The 17628-nt window shown below is 41.9% G+C and overlaps 2 protein-coding genes across 3 annotated transcripts in view; one reads left to right on the top strand and one right to left on the bottom strand.

Moving 5' to 3' along the window:
• nt5c2b (5'-nucleotidase, cytosolic IIb) overlaps positions 1-8830 on the bottom strand; it is a 28822-nt gene extending 19992 nt beyond the window's left edge. For both annotated transcript variants that reach the window (XM_034096104.2, XM_034096183.2), the window contains exons 1-2: positions 8615-8830; positions 3897-4016 (exon numbers count right to left, since the gene is read on the bottom strand). In XM_034096104.2, coding sequence (XP_033951995.1) covers positions 3897-3997 — 101 coding nt within the window. In that variant the 5' untranslated portion in view covers positions 3998-4016; positions 8615-8830. The remainder of the gene's footprint in view (positions 1-3896; positions 4017-8614) is intronic.
• A 3229-nt stretch (positions 8831-12059) lies between these two features.
• Positions 12060-16982, top strand: inab (internexin neuronal intermediate filament protein, alpha b). Its single transcript, XM_034096302.2, has 3 exons — positions 12060-13234; positions 13675-13799; positions 13999-16982. Exons 1-3 carry the CDS (start codon positions 12110-12112, stop codon positions 14285-14287), a joined length of 1539 nt encoding a protein of 512 aa, XP_033952193.1. The 5' UTR covers positions 12060-12109; the 3' UTR covers positions 14288-16982.
• The last annotated feature ends 646 nt before the right edge of the window (positions 16983-17628 follow it).

Here is a 17628-nt window from a genome sequence, read left to right as displayed (position 1 = left end):
GTTAAATGATCAGTCGCCGAACAACCTTCTCTGCGTTGCAAGAATTCCAAAATCAACCACAACTATTAAAGAAGGGAACGCCATTCAAGTTTAATCCTACTGTTACAGCGTGAAAACTTCATGAGGTACCAGGAGGCAGTTTACTAAGTGTTACATCTGGGTTGTATTTCTAGCTTGGTGAAAAGCACACCTAGCTAATCAAAAGCAAAAGTACAGATACTTAAGCAAAGATCAGCAGTTGTTTAAATATAATAAAGTCCAGGGAGGCACCAAAAGACACAACTGTACATAGCAATTGATGATACTTTGATCAACATATTCAAAAGGAATATGTTCAACTAATCGGGGATCAGAAACTTGTGACACATTATTGCACAACATAAGGATAGACTTGGGTAACAAAGACTCAAAATGGTTGAGTAATGGTAAACCCCATGTCTCGAGTCCAGCGGCTGCTAAAACCACAGGAAGTTCAGAAAACCAGGGGGTGTTGAAACCACACTGAGCACATCTGACCGGATCAGCTCTCCTGTGATGAGTCATAAATCCATCAGGAGACCGCGGAGCTCACACTGGCAGACAGTGTTGACACGGTGACAGGGCTACCAACCAAAGGACACATGCTGCTAGTTAAACTGTCGGGACGGACCTTCATATCTTATCCTCAGCATCTGTGTCTGAAGTGAACACGGAGCCTGTTCCTAGATCTTTCCACACGAGTCAATATTTAGTCAAGCTACAAATAGGCTGACAATCGGCCAAAGGGTAATCAAACACTCAAACAAAAACAAGGTTAGATCTCTCTAGCTAATCCATCAGCAAGGCATCTTATCATCATCACCAATCTGTAAATCTCTTGAGAAATACCTGGCGGCAGATCCATAGTGAACAAGTTCCCATTTAGACGTAAGTCCAGCAGACGAGTGGCGATGCATTCTGAGCAAAATTAAAGCTCACTTTGACGCTCCGTTGGTCTAAACTGCTCGGGCCACACACTGTAGCTCTGGCTCACAAACAAAGCCCCCCACCCTCCTCTCTCTCTCTCTCTCTCTCTCTTTGCTTTCTTGCCATTCACACATTTTTCGGACTTGTTGCAAAAATGATTGTGGCCATTCTGCGTCATTCTCTGTTGTTGTGAGCCGTCAGTCAGGGTTGTTGTTGTTGTTGTTGTTGTTGCTGCGCAGCGTGGTGTTTGTGCGCCCTCAAAGACATCCAGAGCAATCACAAGTCAGGTAGAAATAAGCAACCCCCCCCCTCCACACACTCGCCAACAGAGTGGCAGCTGCTTACCATCCTGAGATTTGGTTCTATGTAAACACTTAAAGGATAACTTCTCTCACGGGAGCATTAGGTTTTTTCTAATTGTACCTTTTATAAAACATGGATGTATTTTAAGCACCTCACTGCCTGATTGTTAAATGTAATTAATAGTGAATGTTGTTTAAGACATTCATTACATCATAAAAAAAAGAGTTAAATATAAAAAGAAATGTTTAAGATGCTCAATTTTGATTGGTCAAATTGCATCTCAAATGTAAGTCAAATTTTAAATTGCTCAAATCCACTAAATTGCTAGCAGAGAAAGAAAATGTTGTTTCAAGAAAAATAAGTTTAGAACAAGCATTAACCCAGAACAACTACCGTACTTTTCGGACTATAAGCCGCGACTTTTTCCCCCATTTCTTTTGTACAGCTAACGGCCACTAGGGAACCTCCTAAATCTATGGATTTTACAGGTACAATTAACCACCTTTAACTCTATGGGCTCTATGACCGGTTTTTTTTTTTTTTTTTTTTTTGTTATAAAATCTGAATTTATTTTGGGAAAGTTTTTTCTTTTTTTTTTAAATAGCCAAACTTAAATATTAACATATTTCTATGTTATGCATTCAGCGGCATTTGAATACCATTTCTGATAGTTTATCTGGCTATACAGTTGCTAATCAAATTCAAATTCGTATGGCCTTACTGTCCCTCCATTACCGACATCGTCTCTGAAGCACAGATATGCCTGAATAAAAACCAATATATTACTCCTGTCAGAATTTCTCAGCGTTGATCGAGCCTACGCCTTTTCAAGAGAGGGATTCAAATTGAATTCTTTACTATTTTGTTGAGCAGTTGTCATTTCATGTATGACCTCTTGCTTAATATATGTGGGAGGTGTAGTAAATGAGAGCCATAAATCATAACCTAAGTGAGATCAGGGTCTAAAGCTTGCCCATATTGACAATGGGTGGGGGATGCGATGGGTGGGGGCACCTTGATTAACGGAGTCGGCCTGGACTTTGGTCCGACTGACAACACAATAGCCTCAAATATCATGGGCCGCACCACACCGAGGACAGAATCCTTTAACCACTTCTACTCCATGTGAGCTCAGCTGTGTGACAATCTGTCAGGTTGTTTCCACTGCTCTCTAATCTCCTGCAGACAGTGGTTCTACTCCCTGAGATAGAAAGTTTATCTTTTCCGAGCAGAGTCGTCAGCCCTGTGCTATGTGATACCCACAACTCACGGTCAGGCTGCATTGTTTCAGCCGAGCACTTACTTTAAAAAGGAATGCTCTTCGTCCCTTCTTGAGATAAACAAAAACGTCACTTTCAATGGTTAATTCAATTAAGCTGAACTACTCACTTTAGATTGTTTCTATTGAGCTCTACTCCACCTTTGTACCTTTTGTTTCTATCTTTGCACGTGTAGTTGTTTGCAGGAGTGTGTCTGGAGCGGGGGGGGGGGGGGGGGGGAGACAACAACTGGGCACATGCAGAGCTAACAGATGAGTGACAGTTTCATAAACCCTGTGAGAGAGCAGAAGTGGACACACGCAGATTTCAGGCTGAGTTAAACATTGACCAGCAACACATGTTTTATAGCTCTCACAGGGCTGAATGCTTCCTATCATGAGGCTTTCAGAATGACTGCAGGGTGTTTCCAGTGAGCAGTGAGCACTAGAATGAGACTCTTTAGTCTCTTAGGGCGGTGGTGGCGAAGTCGATAGGGACTTGGCTTGGCAACTGGAAGGTCACCAGTTCAAGTCCCGGCAAGACCAAGTGCTACCGAGGTGTCCCTGAGCAAGGCATCGTTCCCTTCACTGCTCCCTGGGCGCCGTTCAAAATGGCGTTTTTTTTACTGTCCTATTGTACACACTGGAATGATTTCTTACTGTTTACAACTATATTAAATAGATAAAGGTGTGCTCTCAATAGCTCTCTCTCGCTGTCTCGCTTGCAGAGGCCGTGTGCTCCTCCGTGGCGATGACGCGAGCGCCACGTATTATTATCATCTTCATTTTTTTTTTTGGTACCTGGCTGGCGCCCCGTAGCATCGGCGCGCATACATTCAGCAGCGGCGCAAACACTGCATTAAGAGACATACTACACTGAATAAACTGAAATGTTGACTTTAATTAAAAGTGTTATGTCAACAATTGACACATCATTTAGTTAGGTTGGTTGAAAGCAATTATATGAAGTTGAACTCAAAAGTATTGCTTTCAATTTACCTAACACAATTATGTGTATTTTTGTTGACATTATACATTTAATTAAAGTCAACGTTTCAGTTGAGTTCAATGATTATCAAAGGCCTTGCTTTAAAAACAGTCTGGTTAAAATTAAATAATGTAACATATTTTGGGTCAGTTCTAAGTGGAAATGTAAGAGAGGGGAATGGATGTTGGATGTATATTTCTACATGACTTTCAATCTTTAGTTTCATGATAAATATGATCAAATATGCTGCTGATGCATCTACTTGATACATTTCAAACACAACTCACTGGTGTGGACTGACTTCAAAGTCTGACTGTGTATTTTATGGCCTGAAACACTCCCATCTGGATGTACTTTCAGTTAGTCAGAAATGCACCTTGTACCTCCACATGTGTCCCTCACCTGTGGTAGGACTCTCTTCTGTATTTTTTCATTGTCACGCGGTCCATGTTTGCAGGCAAGTCTGCAAAGTTCTGCAGTCTGTCGCTCCATGAAGTGGTCATCTTTAAAACCGTTCAGTGTCTGGGAGAAAGAAACACAAATGGAGGGGTTCAATTAGAAAATATTCAGTTAGACACAAACACAATCCAATGCCATTACATTAGACGATTGTTGAGTAACAAGCAAGCTAAACTATAAGGTTCTTCACATTTAAGTAGAGAACATGTTGTAAATCGTAAAAGAAGCACCCAAATTTGACTGAAAAGAAGCCCTGCTTGTTTTCATCTAACCTCTTTGTCCGTGCACCTACTTGTGCTGTCAAATGACAAGTTTCTAGATATAGAACAAATTCAGATTCATGCACTGTGAACAAATACGCATGAACACAGCATTTTTTCAACTAATTGTATTGGAAGTTTTGCACTAAAATGGTAAATGTATCTGCAAACGAAGAACTGAACAAAGCCATACTATTCAAACCACTTCTCCAGCATACAAAATGCAATATGTAAAATGCAGTCATGTGCAAACTGACCACTTGAGCATCTATGTAAATGTCTTATCATTGAACACATCTGTAACTTAAACAACCTGAACATTAGTCTGTCCTCTCATAGTTAAATATACATGTATAATCAAACTATGCTCTGGTTTGAATCAGAACCTAGTCTTCCAGTCTGCACCTACACAACGCTGTGCAGGCAAAACCAAAGCTGGAGCATTTGCACCTTCCACGGCATTCGTATATGCATCCACACTTCATCTTGGACCAACTCTCGCTCTGCAATAGCTCTGCCGCAGATGACCTTTCCCGATACATCCCCAGTCTGCAGGACTTTGTGCTTCTGGTTGAGAGTATTGATTGACCCATATGCATTCCGCTTGGTTGTCAGCACAGTATTACATGCAGGAATAGCTGCAAGAGTAGGAGAGATGGCTTCGAGAAAACACGTCCGGCCCTCCATCCTCAACACCATCCGTTCACTTGACTCGTCATACATTTTGACCACAATATTCCGAAGGCGTTCAAGTCCACATTGACCACGTTTGGTAGATTTGAGTAGTTTGCTGACAGAAGCATCCCAGTTGTGCCTTGTAGACCGGTTCTTGCCACACACTGCTGCCGTCTCTCGATGTTATGCAGGTCTTTTCAAAACATGCAACATGGTATTTGAACTGCTGTGCAATAGCAGTGCGACCAGCTGTTTTGTCCTTATGTTTTCATTCAGACTTTCATTCAACCGTTCATTCGGATGCATTGTCATTACCTGGTACTTGAGCTTCTTGATCACAGTTTCCGCATCTCGGTCTTCATTTTTGCTCTACCAAAAGTTTAGCAATCTTCTGTCTGCTGATAACTTTGACCAGAAGTTCTTCTTTGTTATGCCCATTGGCGGTTTAAGGATTGTGAAGCGAATGCGACAGGTCCGATGGTACCTTGTGTTGTTCTTTTTAAGTGTTCCAATATGCAGTTACGGGAATCCACACTTGTTGGGTCAAGAACAATAAGGCGTTGGTTGACGGCTTAAAACAGAGGAACATTGGTGTCAATCATGGTGTAGCCAATATTATCGTCTAAGCCGTATGAGAGGTGGTTTGAGTGCTTCCTTAGTATCCTTTGACAGAGGCAATATTTGATCCAGAATGCTATAGCAGACGATCAGAGTATAATATAAATCTTCTTTAGGTGGAGTGCAGTGCAGCCCTAAAGCTTCAACCACCTACACAACGCATCTTAGCAGCCAAGAGCTTAGTAAGCAGGTTTTTTTTAATGGATGCAATATGGTAGAAAAAAAGGTTCCTATCAAAACATCCCCGTTTCACAGCTGGAGAAGTGTTGGTGTAACCTGCAAAGGCAGCAACAGCAAGTTTGAAGCCCCTGGGATAAACCAGCTGTGATGGAATTGCGTTTTCTCATTTCAGCCATTGTGATTTAATTCCTATAACCAAACTAAATGACATGATGGGACAGGCCCAGGCTAGTCAGTTAGCATGCTCATTTCAGCAGATAACTATACAAAACCGCTCTGACATAACATCAACCTGTAATCCCTTTACATTCTGTTGATAATTGTAGTTTTCCATCATTGCACTGTCATTCATCATCATCATCATCATCATTTAATGCAGACTTTGTCATGGTGTGTTCAACTGCAAATAGAGGTCATGGTGGGGGAGCAGAGGATGGGTGGGGAGGGGGGGCATACTGTGTCAGGCCAGTGAGGCCACTGGGTTCATTTATGAGACAGATCAAACCATGAAGATTCAACCTTGTCTGTTTATCAAACCATAACTATATCACAAGGCAGAGTCAAAGAACAATGCCATGAGCAAAAAGACTGAATCAAAAGCTAATGAAACAATTTAACACGGCCAGGTCATAATAGTACGGTATTTTACGGAAATAACACAATCAAGTCTTTCTCTGACAATGAATCATCAGATGATGCACACAAAGGATCAAAGAGGAAAGGACAGAGAGGATAATGTGCGGAATCAATGTCTCGTGAATGCTATGAAGCCTCGTCTTGTCCTTAAGGCCAGAGTTGTAAGTTTGTTTTCTCCCTATCATTCTCCTGTCACTGGAGAGGCTGTGCTGCAGGAAGCAAAGGCAGATCAGCTTTCTTGCTTTTGGTGCCAGCACAAAATGCTAATTGAACTAGCACGCTGTCGCAAGTGTCAACAAACACTGCGTTAGAGTACTAACAACGCAATAAATATTGACTATATATACATGAGGGTAAACAAAGGCGTTGACATGTCTGTCTTTTACAATCTGGAATCTAATTTTGTACAGGGTCTGAAAATAACATAACTAGACAGTTTCAAAGATGTTTCTAATCGTGGTAATGCATTTCTATTATTTCAGCTAATGCCTTTATGACACCTTGGCCCATTGCCTGAACTGGGTCCACTGGGCTCTGAAACTAAGGCTGCGGCCCCACGAGGACGAAAACGGCTAAACGCATAGGATTAACGCAAACGCAATCGCAAACGGCTTCCGTCCACATGCAATAATTATCCGGATAGTGTCTGCCCACACGAGACCGCTCCGTTTAGCTCCATCCGCTGGAGAAGCTGCAGTACATATGCAGGAGCCTCTACGTGGCGCTGTAACTTCCTCCACAAAAGCAGCGAAGAAGCATGGTTGTCATGGTTGCCCTTCTGTGTATTCTCCGCGGTGGGGGCCGAGGGAACCGGGCAGAGTTTTTCGCCAGCCAGCGTGTATTAAAGTTGAAATCTTCCGGACAAAATTATAAAAGTGCCGGTCAAAGGTCTTCTTTGTTATTTATTGAGCTTTAAAACAAATGAATAACGACTCTATATAATATAATGATAAAATACACGGAGCCTCTCTTTTTCCTCCCACTCTTCGGACAGCGCCAGTGTCTGTCTCATGCAGCAGTTCATCCAGTAATCAGTGACCCGGCCGACTGTAAACATAAACATATTTATAACTAGTTTAGGGAGTTTGAGAGGTAATTAAAATAGCTAAGGGTGATGATCTGACTTGAAGTGTGTGTTTTGCTGCAGAGGGAGGAGCTGCAGGTGAGCAGAGCTGGTGTCTCCGTCCTGTCAGATTAGATTTCACTCGCGAGAGAAAGATAAATAATCTGAATTCAGGGTGCAGTTTACTTTGACGTGGGGGTGAGCAGCAGAGGTGGGGAGAGGCGGGGCTATTGCCTCATCATTATTGCTGTAGATGTTGCACAAACAACTGTAGCATGGTCAATAGCGTCCGGAGCACGATAGCAACTCTGCGATCCGCCATTGTTGTTGTTGTTGTTGGTGGCGAAACACTTCAGCACTGGCGCGGGGTAAGCGGAGGTGAGCAGAAGAGGTGGGGAGAGGCGGGGCTATTGCGCAATCACTATCAGTGATCTGAAAATGTCTGTATAGGGCGCACACACGGAGCTGTTTGACCCCCCAGAGAGTGGCGTATGCATTTCTATCCACCTTGGGACCCGTTGTCGTTTCCTCAGTCGTTTAGTGCCATATTCGGTCGTCCTCGTGTGGCCGAACGGTCTATATGACACTAAACAGTAACGCAAACGACCGAATTCGTCCTCGTGGGGCCGCAGCCTAAAGGGAGCAGTGGCTTGGAGAGATTCACATTGCAACAATAGGAAAACTTCAGTTCTACCCTGCAAACATTCTCTGGAGAAAGGGCATAACATAACTTGTTACAGGCTTTGATGCCGCAGGTCAGACTTGAGAAAGAGGGTCGACGCTCATCTCAAACAATGGTACACGTAACGTTAGCTGTCACTCAACATAGGATGTGGTTTACGTGTAGTAATAGCGTTTACATAGCTGTTTACATTTAAAAGAGATATTATTAAACCAACGATGGGTGAAGCGTGCGAGATTAGCTTAAGCTAACTTACTGTGAAAGTATATTTTCAAGCTAACAGCAAATAAAGCCCTTGTTCGCAGGGGTTAACGACGGGGTACAAGACAACGTCCCGTTATTTGCCTAACTGTGAAGCTAGCTAACAGTCCGCTCAAACAGTCTCTGTCCGGCTCTGTATCTCATAGCTGACATTACTGAGAAGGACGGATACAAGTGATTCGGGCAAAGCTAACGCGCTAGCTGGCTTTGATGCAAAAACAAAAGCCACAAAGTGTCGGGGACAGATTTGACTGCGTTAAGTCGTGACTGGCATTACTGTACTCACCTCCGAGTTCCTGAATAAAACAACTGCACCGTCACTTTGTCTGTCTGAGCATGCGCCTTGAGCTGTGTAAAAGTCGGAGGAAAATAGCCGCTGTGTTTTCCTAAAGTGTCTTCACTGTAAAACGCCAGGCAGCAGATGAGTGCTGTTCCTGCTCTCTGCTTAGCTCTCACTCTCTTCCTCTGTGCTACCAGCTGTTGTTGTGAGGCGTTCAGGGGCGACGCGTCTCCTGTCTGTCAGGAGGAGGCGGGACTCTCTGTCGTCGTGGCACAGACACGTGACACCGCGGTCCTGCTTCTGTTATCAGTTCACTACAAGAGACACCTAGGCAGCAGTGAAAAGATCACCGAGTTATCTACTCAGGATTAAAGACAGTCACAAACCTATTAAAATCACAACAAACCGCACAAATTAGGTGATTATGATGATAACATGCATTCTGTGATAAGTATCAGATATTTTACTTTGGTGAAATCAGCAATACCACAACAAAAGACTTGCATACAAAATATTACTTATATTATCAATGAACTAGTAAATCAATATAGTACGAAAAGTACCCTGCTCAATGATGATTATGTAGTAGTGGTGGGAGAAGTACTCAGATCCTCAGATCTGAGTAGGAATACTCTGTTACGTAAAAGTCCTGCATTCAAAATGTTTCAAGTAAGAGTACAAAAGTATCAGCATCAAAAAATACTTAAAGTACCAAAAGTAAAAGTACTCTTATGCAGATAGGCCCATTTCAGAATAATTTATATTATGTTTTGATTGCAATTATTGATGCATTAAAGTGTTATCAGAGCTGGTAAAGGTGCAGCTAGTTTTAATGACTTTGTATACTGGAAATACTCAAGTAAAGTACAAGTATCTCAAAATGTTACTTAAGTACTCTACTTAAGTAAATACTTGGCTACTTTACACTACTGTTTAATAGTAATGATTCATTAATGAATATGTTTATCACGTGTTTACTGGTGAAGATAGTAAACGTGGAGCTCTCATTTTCCTTTACTACAGGTTTTACTTTGGTAATTTAATTTTATAATGCCAGGTAGCTTGTGAATGTTCACCTAATCTATAATATGACATGTATTGATAATATTTTGTGTATAGTCCGAGTTTGAATTTCCAAATTAATGAATGTAAACAAAGTAATGTATTTGAGTAAAAAGTATAAAATATACAGAAAATGTAAATAAACAAGTTGAAGTGGTAAATGTACGGTGTCCACTACTGATAATGAATAAATGCATGTCCAATAACATGTACCTTATGTAGTTGGTCAATGTGGAGCTAGTTATCTGCTTAAGATAGTTAAGAGTGTATGAGGTTATCATCTTAGAGGTCGCCATTCCAAAGTCTAGTAATAAAAAATGGGGAAGGAAATAAGAAAAAATTCTGTGACACAACATGTGTCAACTCTCAGCTTTTTTTGTTAAATGTTGTACAATAACCTCTATGGGCCTCAAACGACTAAGTGAAACCATTTGAGAAGTTATACTCTTTAGTGAAACTGCTGACAACTCACCAAAAACTGGGATAAGAGGCCGAAACAACACCCTTTTATTTAATGGCTCCCACCCTCAGATCCCCCCCCCCCCTTTCTGTAACGCCTCGAGTGGACTCCTTTGTTGTCATAATAGTGACATCACTTTTCGACATTATTAGCTGGCTCCAACACATTGTACGTCATAAGTGGTTGGCAAATCACAACAGAGCCAGCCAGCTAAGCAATCAGAGCAGACTGGGCTCTGGTTTCAGACGGAGGGTGAAAAGAGGTGCTGCAGCACAGGCAGTATGAGAAAAATAGAGAGCTTTTTGAACAATAAAGCATGGAGACATGTCACAGTAGAGGCAGAAAATAAAACCTAAGAATTACCATAATAGGGCCGCTTCAAACTTCTAATTATAGTGACTGTGGAGTCTGACAAATATGCACATCTTGTTATGCCCTGCAAAGCTCTGAATGAGCTGCAAGGCATACTTACCTCTTAACTCTATCTTGACTGGTTAAGAAAAACTTTGAAACTGCAGTTGCTAAACAGCAGTGGTGTTGCTTTTAACATTCTTTCTAACAAGCGCTTCTTAATTCTTTAAAGCCCTAAGTGATGTATGTTTTGTGTCTGTTGTTTGGTTGTGGTCTGTTTCTCATTGCACAGAAAATCTGCCTCAGTATCCAATCAAAACCCTAGCACATTTTTTCCATCCAAGAACATAAATGCAGCACAATGACAGACAATAGATCATTAGGAAACCGATTTTTTCTAACATACAGTAACTCAACAAGAATTCAAAAAACTACTCTCAAACACATATTGGTTACTCATGTGTAAATACAAATAAACAATAATAGGAAGTTCTATTAACATTTCTCGTCTACATCGTATACTGTGCACATTGGGTAGAAACACTTAGCATGCCATGTCCTTCCCTGATGCTCTAATCCACAATTTACAGTTAGATTTTTTATTTGGCAATATTTAAGGTTTTGAACATATTTGTTTCATTCATTTATGGCATAAAGATAAACATATCCATAAATGAGGACATGAAAACGATGTGCTGTGTTAATATTGTTCCACATCAGATGGACGTTGGACTAATTGGGATTCGAGCTTTAAAAATGTGACTACAAATTAATCAGCATTGTAAAAAAGGATATAAAACAGCTTTTAAAGTGCCAAGTGGTCCTTGCCTTTATATTAAAATGTCCCGTCTGCCAGTGTGCTGCAATTTGACGACAGAGGGCAGCAAAGGCCTGTAAGTGGAGAGATGTGTTCAAGGGATGTTGAGCAAACTTGAGTAGCCTCTGCCAAACTAAAGTTATCAACTATTGTTTTTGAAAAAGGTAAATTAATATGAATTACGATGTGGTTCTAGTTCAAACTCAGACGTCATTTCCCCCCCCATTTTAATTAACTTTTAATATATTAGTGTCATTGTAAAGAAACACGATACAAAGTTTCTGTAAATGTAAACCTGTAAAACGATGTCTCACCGTGTTTAATTTCTTGGGACACTTGTGGGACAGTGTCACTGAAATGTTTTAGAGAATAACTATAATTCTCTGGTGCTATTTGCAAATAGGCCTATCTTCAAACGTTTTGAAGGAAAGTGCATCATCATTGTCCTTCCTTAAAATAATGTCAGTCTTTATGTAAATATAGGGTTGTTTTTCACATTGCAAATATATTTCGTCTTCAGAAACAGATGGAGAGGCTCCCTTAATATGAATTATATAAGCATTTGCTTATGGAGGAGCATTTCCTATATTATTAGTTTTAAGTGTAAAACAAGCGATACAACTTTGACGCACCACTGCGCCAAAAAGGACAGTTCCATCTGCTCCACTAAAAGAAAACTTCCCACTGTGCACATCTGGACCAATAGTAGGATTACCTCAGACTAATTGTAGAATAGTAATAAGAAAAAAATGCAACATTGATATTTGCTGTTCTACCTGACGCATATGGAAGCAATGAGCCGGATGTTCATATGTTCTGCATTAATAAGACTGGGCTGGTCCCCCTATATAAAGGAGACGCGCCCACTGCTCTGCTCTGTCTCTCCATACACGCCAAGATGAGCTTCGGGTCTGAATCCTTCTCCGCCTCCTCCTACCGCAAGATTTTTGGGGATTCTCCCCGTTATGCGTCCTCTCCGTCGCGGTCAACCGTTAACATGTCCTCCAGGACAGGTTACCGGTCCTCCTCTGCGTCCCGGAGCAACGCATCAGCCCTGGGCTCGTACAACAGAAAGTCCGGCCGCTCCATGCCACTGGAGACCTTCGACCTGACACAGAGCAATGCCCTCAACAATGAGTTCAAAATTGTCCGTACCAATGAGAAGGAACAAATGCAGGGTCTCAACGACCGCTTTGTCATGTTTATCGACAAAGTGCGCACCTTGGAGCAGCACAACGCAGTGCTGGAGACGGAGTTGACTGCTCTGCGCCAGAGGCAGGCCGAACCGTCCCGCTTGGCGGAGCTCTACCAGCAAGAGATCCGCGAACTGCGCTCCCAGCTGGAGGAGCTGAGCGGGGAGAAGTCCCAGTTCATGATAGAGAGGGATTCCGTCGAGGACGAGCTGCATAAGGTCAGAGGAAAATACGAAGACGAGTTCCGCGCCCGGGAGGAAGCTGAGGCCACCCTCAAGGCTTATAAGAAAGATGTGGATGATGCCACCATGGTGCGCCTGGACCTGGAGAAGAAGGTGGAATCTCTCCTGGACGAGATCAACTTCCTCAGGAAGGTGCACGAGGAGGAGGTGGCCGAGCTGACGGACATGATCCAGGCTGCCCAGGTGTCCGTGGAGATAGAGGTGGCGAAGCCGGACCTCACCTCCGCCCTGAAGGAGATCCGAGGCCAGTACGAGTCCATGGCCTCCAAGAACCTGCATTCCGCCGAGGAGTGGTACAAGACCAAGTTCGCCGACCTGTCCGAGCAGGCCGGCAAGAGCAATGACGCCATCCGCGCCAGCAGGGAGGAACTGAACGAGTACAGGAGGCAGCTGCAGTCCAAGACCATCGAGGTAGAGAGTCTGAGGGGATCCAACGAGTCTCTGGAAAAGCAGCTGCGGGAGATGGAGGAAAGGCACAATATGGAGATTGGAAACTACCAGGTACCTTTAATGACTTTTTTAAATGCTATAAAATAATTTCATTTTCGGTTGAATAACGATGTTGTAACATTGAACAGTAAACATTGCGTATGGGCATTTCTTCTTATATTACAAATAATTGTCGGTGCCGTAATAAGGAGCAGCTGAGCTCTGTCCGTGGTGCTGAAACTCACTCCCATGGGACAGCGCGCCACTGCTGCATCTGACAACGCCCACTGAGTGGATTTTTTTTTAAACCAAACACAATTTTGCTTATAAATGACTAGAATGCCAGCTACACACTGGATTAAAAATAGGATCGACAGAGGTCTATGTCTGGGCACTGCCATCATTCCCTTTAGAGAAAGGTGCACAAACAAACTGTTCTTTTTGTAACTATTTTTCTTCAAACAAGTGTTGAACCCTGGCCTTCTTTTCCTGTATTGTTTGATTCCCCTTAGGACAACATGATGGAGCTGGAGAACGACCTGCGGGCCACTAAGGGCGAGATGGCTCGTCACCTCAGGGAGTACCAGGATCTGCTGAATGTCAAGATGGCACTGGATATTGAGATTGCCGCTTACAGGTAGGCTGTTCTCTCATAGACAACTCACTATCACTATTACAAATCACTTTTATAAGTTATGATAACCATAACAATGAATTAAAAAGACACGATACAGACATAAAATGGGAGGAAAATCACTTTCTCCATTGTAAAAATGCTGTTTCTTCCAATTAGTCTCTATCTGTTCCAAACCTTTCCCCTATGGTTCTCTCTGCAGGAAACTGCTGGAGGGTGAGGAGACCCGCATCGGGACTGGGATCAGCTTTCCCGGCTCCTCCATGAGCAGCATCAGTTCCGGGCAAGGCTACAACTACCAGAGCCGCATGTACAGCAGCTCCGGCAAGAGCTCCAAGAGCAAGGATGAGGAGCAGCAGCAGCAGCAGCAGCAGAGCAAGTCCATGGGCAAGGTGACCCAGCGCGAGGTTTACGAGGAGACCGCTGTCACCACCAAGAAGATGGAGAAGCAGCAAGACCCCATCGACAATTCCACCAATCAGAACAACTAAGAGCCTATACTGTAAGCTAGTTTTCGACCCCTAACCTGCCATACTTCTATTCATTTCCCAAGCTAGAACAAACCCTGATTCTCCACACTTACACACTTGTGGGCGTCTACGCTGAACGCCTTGCCTTGTATTATAAGCACATGGTCATGGTTTCTATCTGCTAAATGTCCACAAGTGTGTGAGTGAGTGTGGGATTTAGATGTGTGTTTTACCCTTCCCGTTTTCCCCTTTCCCCCACATGTGTTCCCCAAAGGAAATCCATTATAAATCGTCTGTAACAATCACTCTTTACAAAATACACAGTGCTCTCTCTTTCTAGTTCACACACTCAAACAATAACAAGCACTTACGTAGCATCTCTTACAGATCTTTCCGAAAGTCATATTATACTGGTCTTTCACACGACTGAAACACGACAGATAATAACAACTCTGGTCAGGCACAGCTACCACAAGCTGTGAGGTACTCTCAACACATTCCAATGGAAGCATGTGTGTGCATCCACTTACACGGAAGAAACGACCAGTTCAGTGAGGAAGCACACGGTTCAAGGAAACCCATAGCGCATTGCTGAGCCAATAATTAAAAGACTAATTATCAGGTACATGAGCAAATAGTGTCGTTGCACAATTTTTTCACAGCGTTCTCTTTAAACTCCTTCTTGACTTCCCCGGGGGAGTTTCATTCCCGGAAGTGGATTCACTGAGCTATTTAATAATGTAAGTCAAACAGCAAAATAATAATCGAGCATAATTTGCATGTTGTATATGTAGATGATTGCATGGAATCCATCGGCCCATGGCTCTTTGGACACAATGTCATCGTTCGGAGTTAAAAGGCCGACTCATGTCTTCCTTTTCACCATCTTCCATGCTGAGCGTCATCATGCACAAAACTCATAGAAGTCATAGACGTGCGCTTGTTAGCCTGTAGGCTAGGTAGGAGTTAGGTAGATGTAAACGCTGTGAAGATAAGAATAAGGAAATCTCTTTAGGCACTTATACAGGAAGTTATCTTGCAAATGTAGAGAGCAGATTGCACAGTTTGTCGAAGGATTCAAGGAACAGTGAAAGTTAAGCGAAGATGCCCTAATGGAGACGAAATGCAGCTAATATGATATTAAAGTGGAAACATGCGCTTCAGCACAAATGAGCAAGACTCTGTATGATCCATATGGCTGTATGCCTACGCCATTTCATTTCCCATGTTGCCATCAATGTTGCTTGAAGCACATGTGAGCCCCATAATCCATACCATCACCCCGCCAGAAGAAAACCATGGCATCACCTAGGGCTGGGTATCGTAAAACATTTTCGATACCAGTATCAACACACTAGTATCCCAATACCATAACAGAGAACTTGATTTGATACCTTTTTTTTTTACCCTACTTCATGGATACATAAAACGTAAATGGAAACTTCCTGTTATGTGAATTGCCTCCAGTAAATTCAAATGATTTCACACCACTACATTTTGAATGTAAGCCAATCAGACGTCGCATAAATCAAAGAATGTTTGCATGGATTGGCTGTGAGCATACCCATACACAAAGTTGCTTTCTTTTTTGGATGTGAGTATACAAATGCATCAAATGCAGGTTTTGATGGACTGGAGAGTTTTTCGAGTGTTTTGGTTTATTTCGGACAAGACTTTCCCGATACAGATGACTGATACCCAGCCCTATAATCAATGCACAAAATACGTCGCAAAATCAGTTGGAAACGCCAGATTGCAACACACTTGAAACAAATTGACCTCTCTCGTTATTACAGTGGCCATGACTGAATCAAATGTCTGTTGTAGTAAGACCTCACCACTAGAATACTCAGAATGACAGACTAAGGAAGAGCTTGTTTTTTCTGCTTGCACATTGCCGACTTTAACACATCTTATTGTACTGCTGCTGGTCATGGCGACCCGCGCCTTGACAAACTGCACTCACAACAAAAAAATGACTGATTGTACGGCAGACTGTTCTGGAACGAGTTTGGTTGTTTTACTTGAGGATTGTGATATTCATGAGTACTGTAGTGAGTGTGTCTGCACTGTATCTACACAGTGGCCTATCATAACAGGGAATATTCAGAGCGGCAGCCAATCTGAAAATTGGGCATTTTGTTTAACAGATTACTGAATTCAAGTGTAAAGCAGAAGAAAAGATGTGAGATGTACAAGAACATACCAATGTTAGCAGCATGTTATAGTATACAGCTATAACAATGGATGAATGTTTCATGGTTGGAAATGTCAAGCCTTTATCTTTACACTGTAAGCCAAAATAGTTGTCATTGGTGTCGGAACGAAACCCATCCATACTGCTACTACCCCTGCACTGCCAAACGTTTCTTAGTGCACATGCAACACCACTTCTTCATGGAATAAAAAATCAAGAATTCTCTGAAAATACAGTATGTCACCAGTGCAAAACCAACAATCAAGATTTAGCCATAGAACAAATAACTGTAGGATGTGAAATGCCTTAAAACACAAGCAGCTTTTTTTGTGACGTGTATGATTCTGTCCAGTGGGGTGTTTAATCATTATAATGTCTTATTAGAGCTACCATGGCTACACAAAGCATAGGGATTGAATGTAGTTGAAATACCATTCTCTTTACTGTTATAACTATGTATTGCTGTATGACACCATATATATATCAATAAAGACTTGACATTATTGAGGCTGCCCACGATTTTCATTGTGTTTATTTGTGATGCAACACCCACCTTTCATGTTTATAACAGTGGTGTAAAACACAAAGTACATTTAGGAAGTAAAATATTGAGGTGCTGTTTCTACAGAAAGTATTATTGTACTATTTACATATATTTGGTATATACAGTCATATTTAATGGAGATTCAAGTTAATAAAACATAATATTATGAACAAAACAACCATAATGTTGTATTAAGGAATACTTTTTTGATTACTGAGGGAAGTTTCACGAGCCATCCAGCAGTATGCAAATGAATAAATACAAGCCCGCCCTTTGCCAGCATGCATGAATGCATCAGTGATAATAATCCATTAATCAAATATAAAGATTCCAAAAAGGGGCAATTCTGCATAATGAATACTTTAACTTTTGGTACTTTCAGTGGAAACATATTGCATTTCTATATTGTTTACTTTTTACTAAAGTAAAAGATCTGAGGACCTTGTCCATCATTCATTTTTAAATGTGATTTAACGATATTATGAGGGACTGCGGATGGAAATGAGCTCAAAGCTAAATCTGGTTGATACATTTGAATGTTTTAAGTGTTCATTACTGCGCATTGTCCCTGCCAAATAAACGATTACATATTATGAAAGGATGGAGAGAATATTCACAACT

This window comes from Pseudochaenichthys georgianus, chromosome 1 (genome assembly GCF_902827115.2).
Source record: "Pseudochaenichthys georgianus chromosome 1, fPseGeo1.2, whole genome shotgun sequence".
Lineage (NCBI taxonomy): Eukaryota > Metazoa > Chordata > Actinopteri > Perciformes > Channichthyidae > Pseudochaenichthys > Pseudochaenichthys georgianus.
This window is presented reverse-complemented; position numbering and strand designations above follow the sequence as displayed.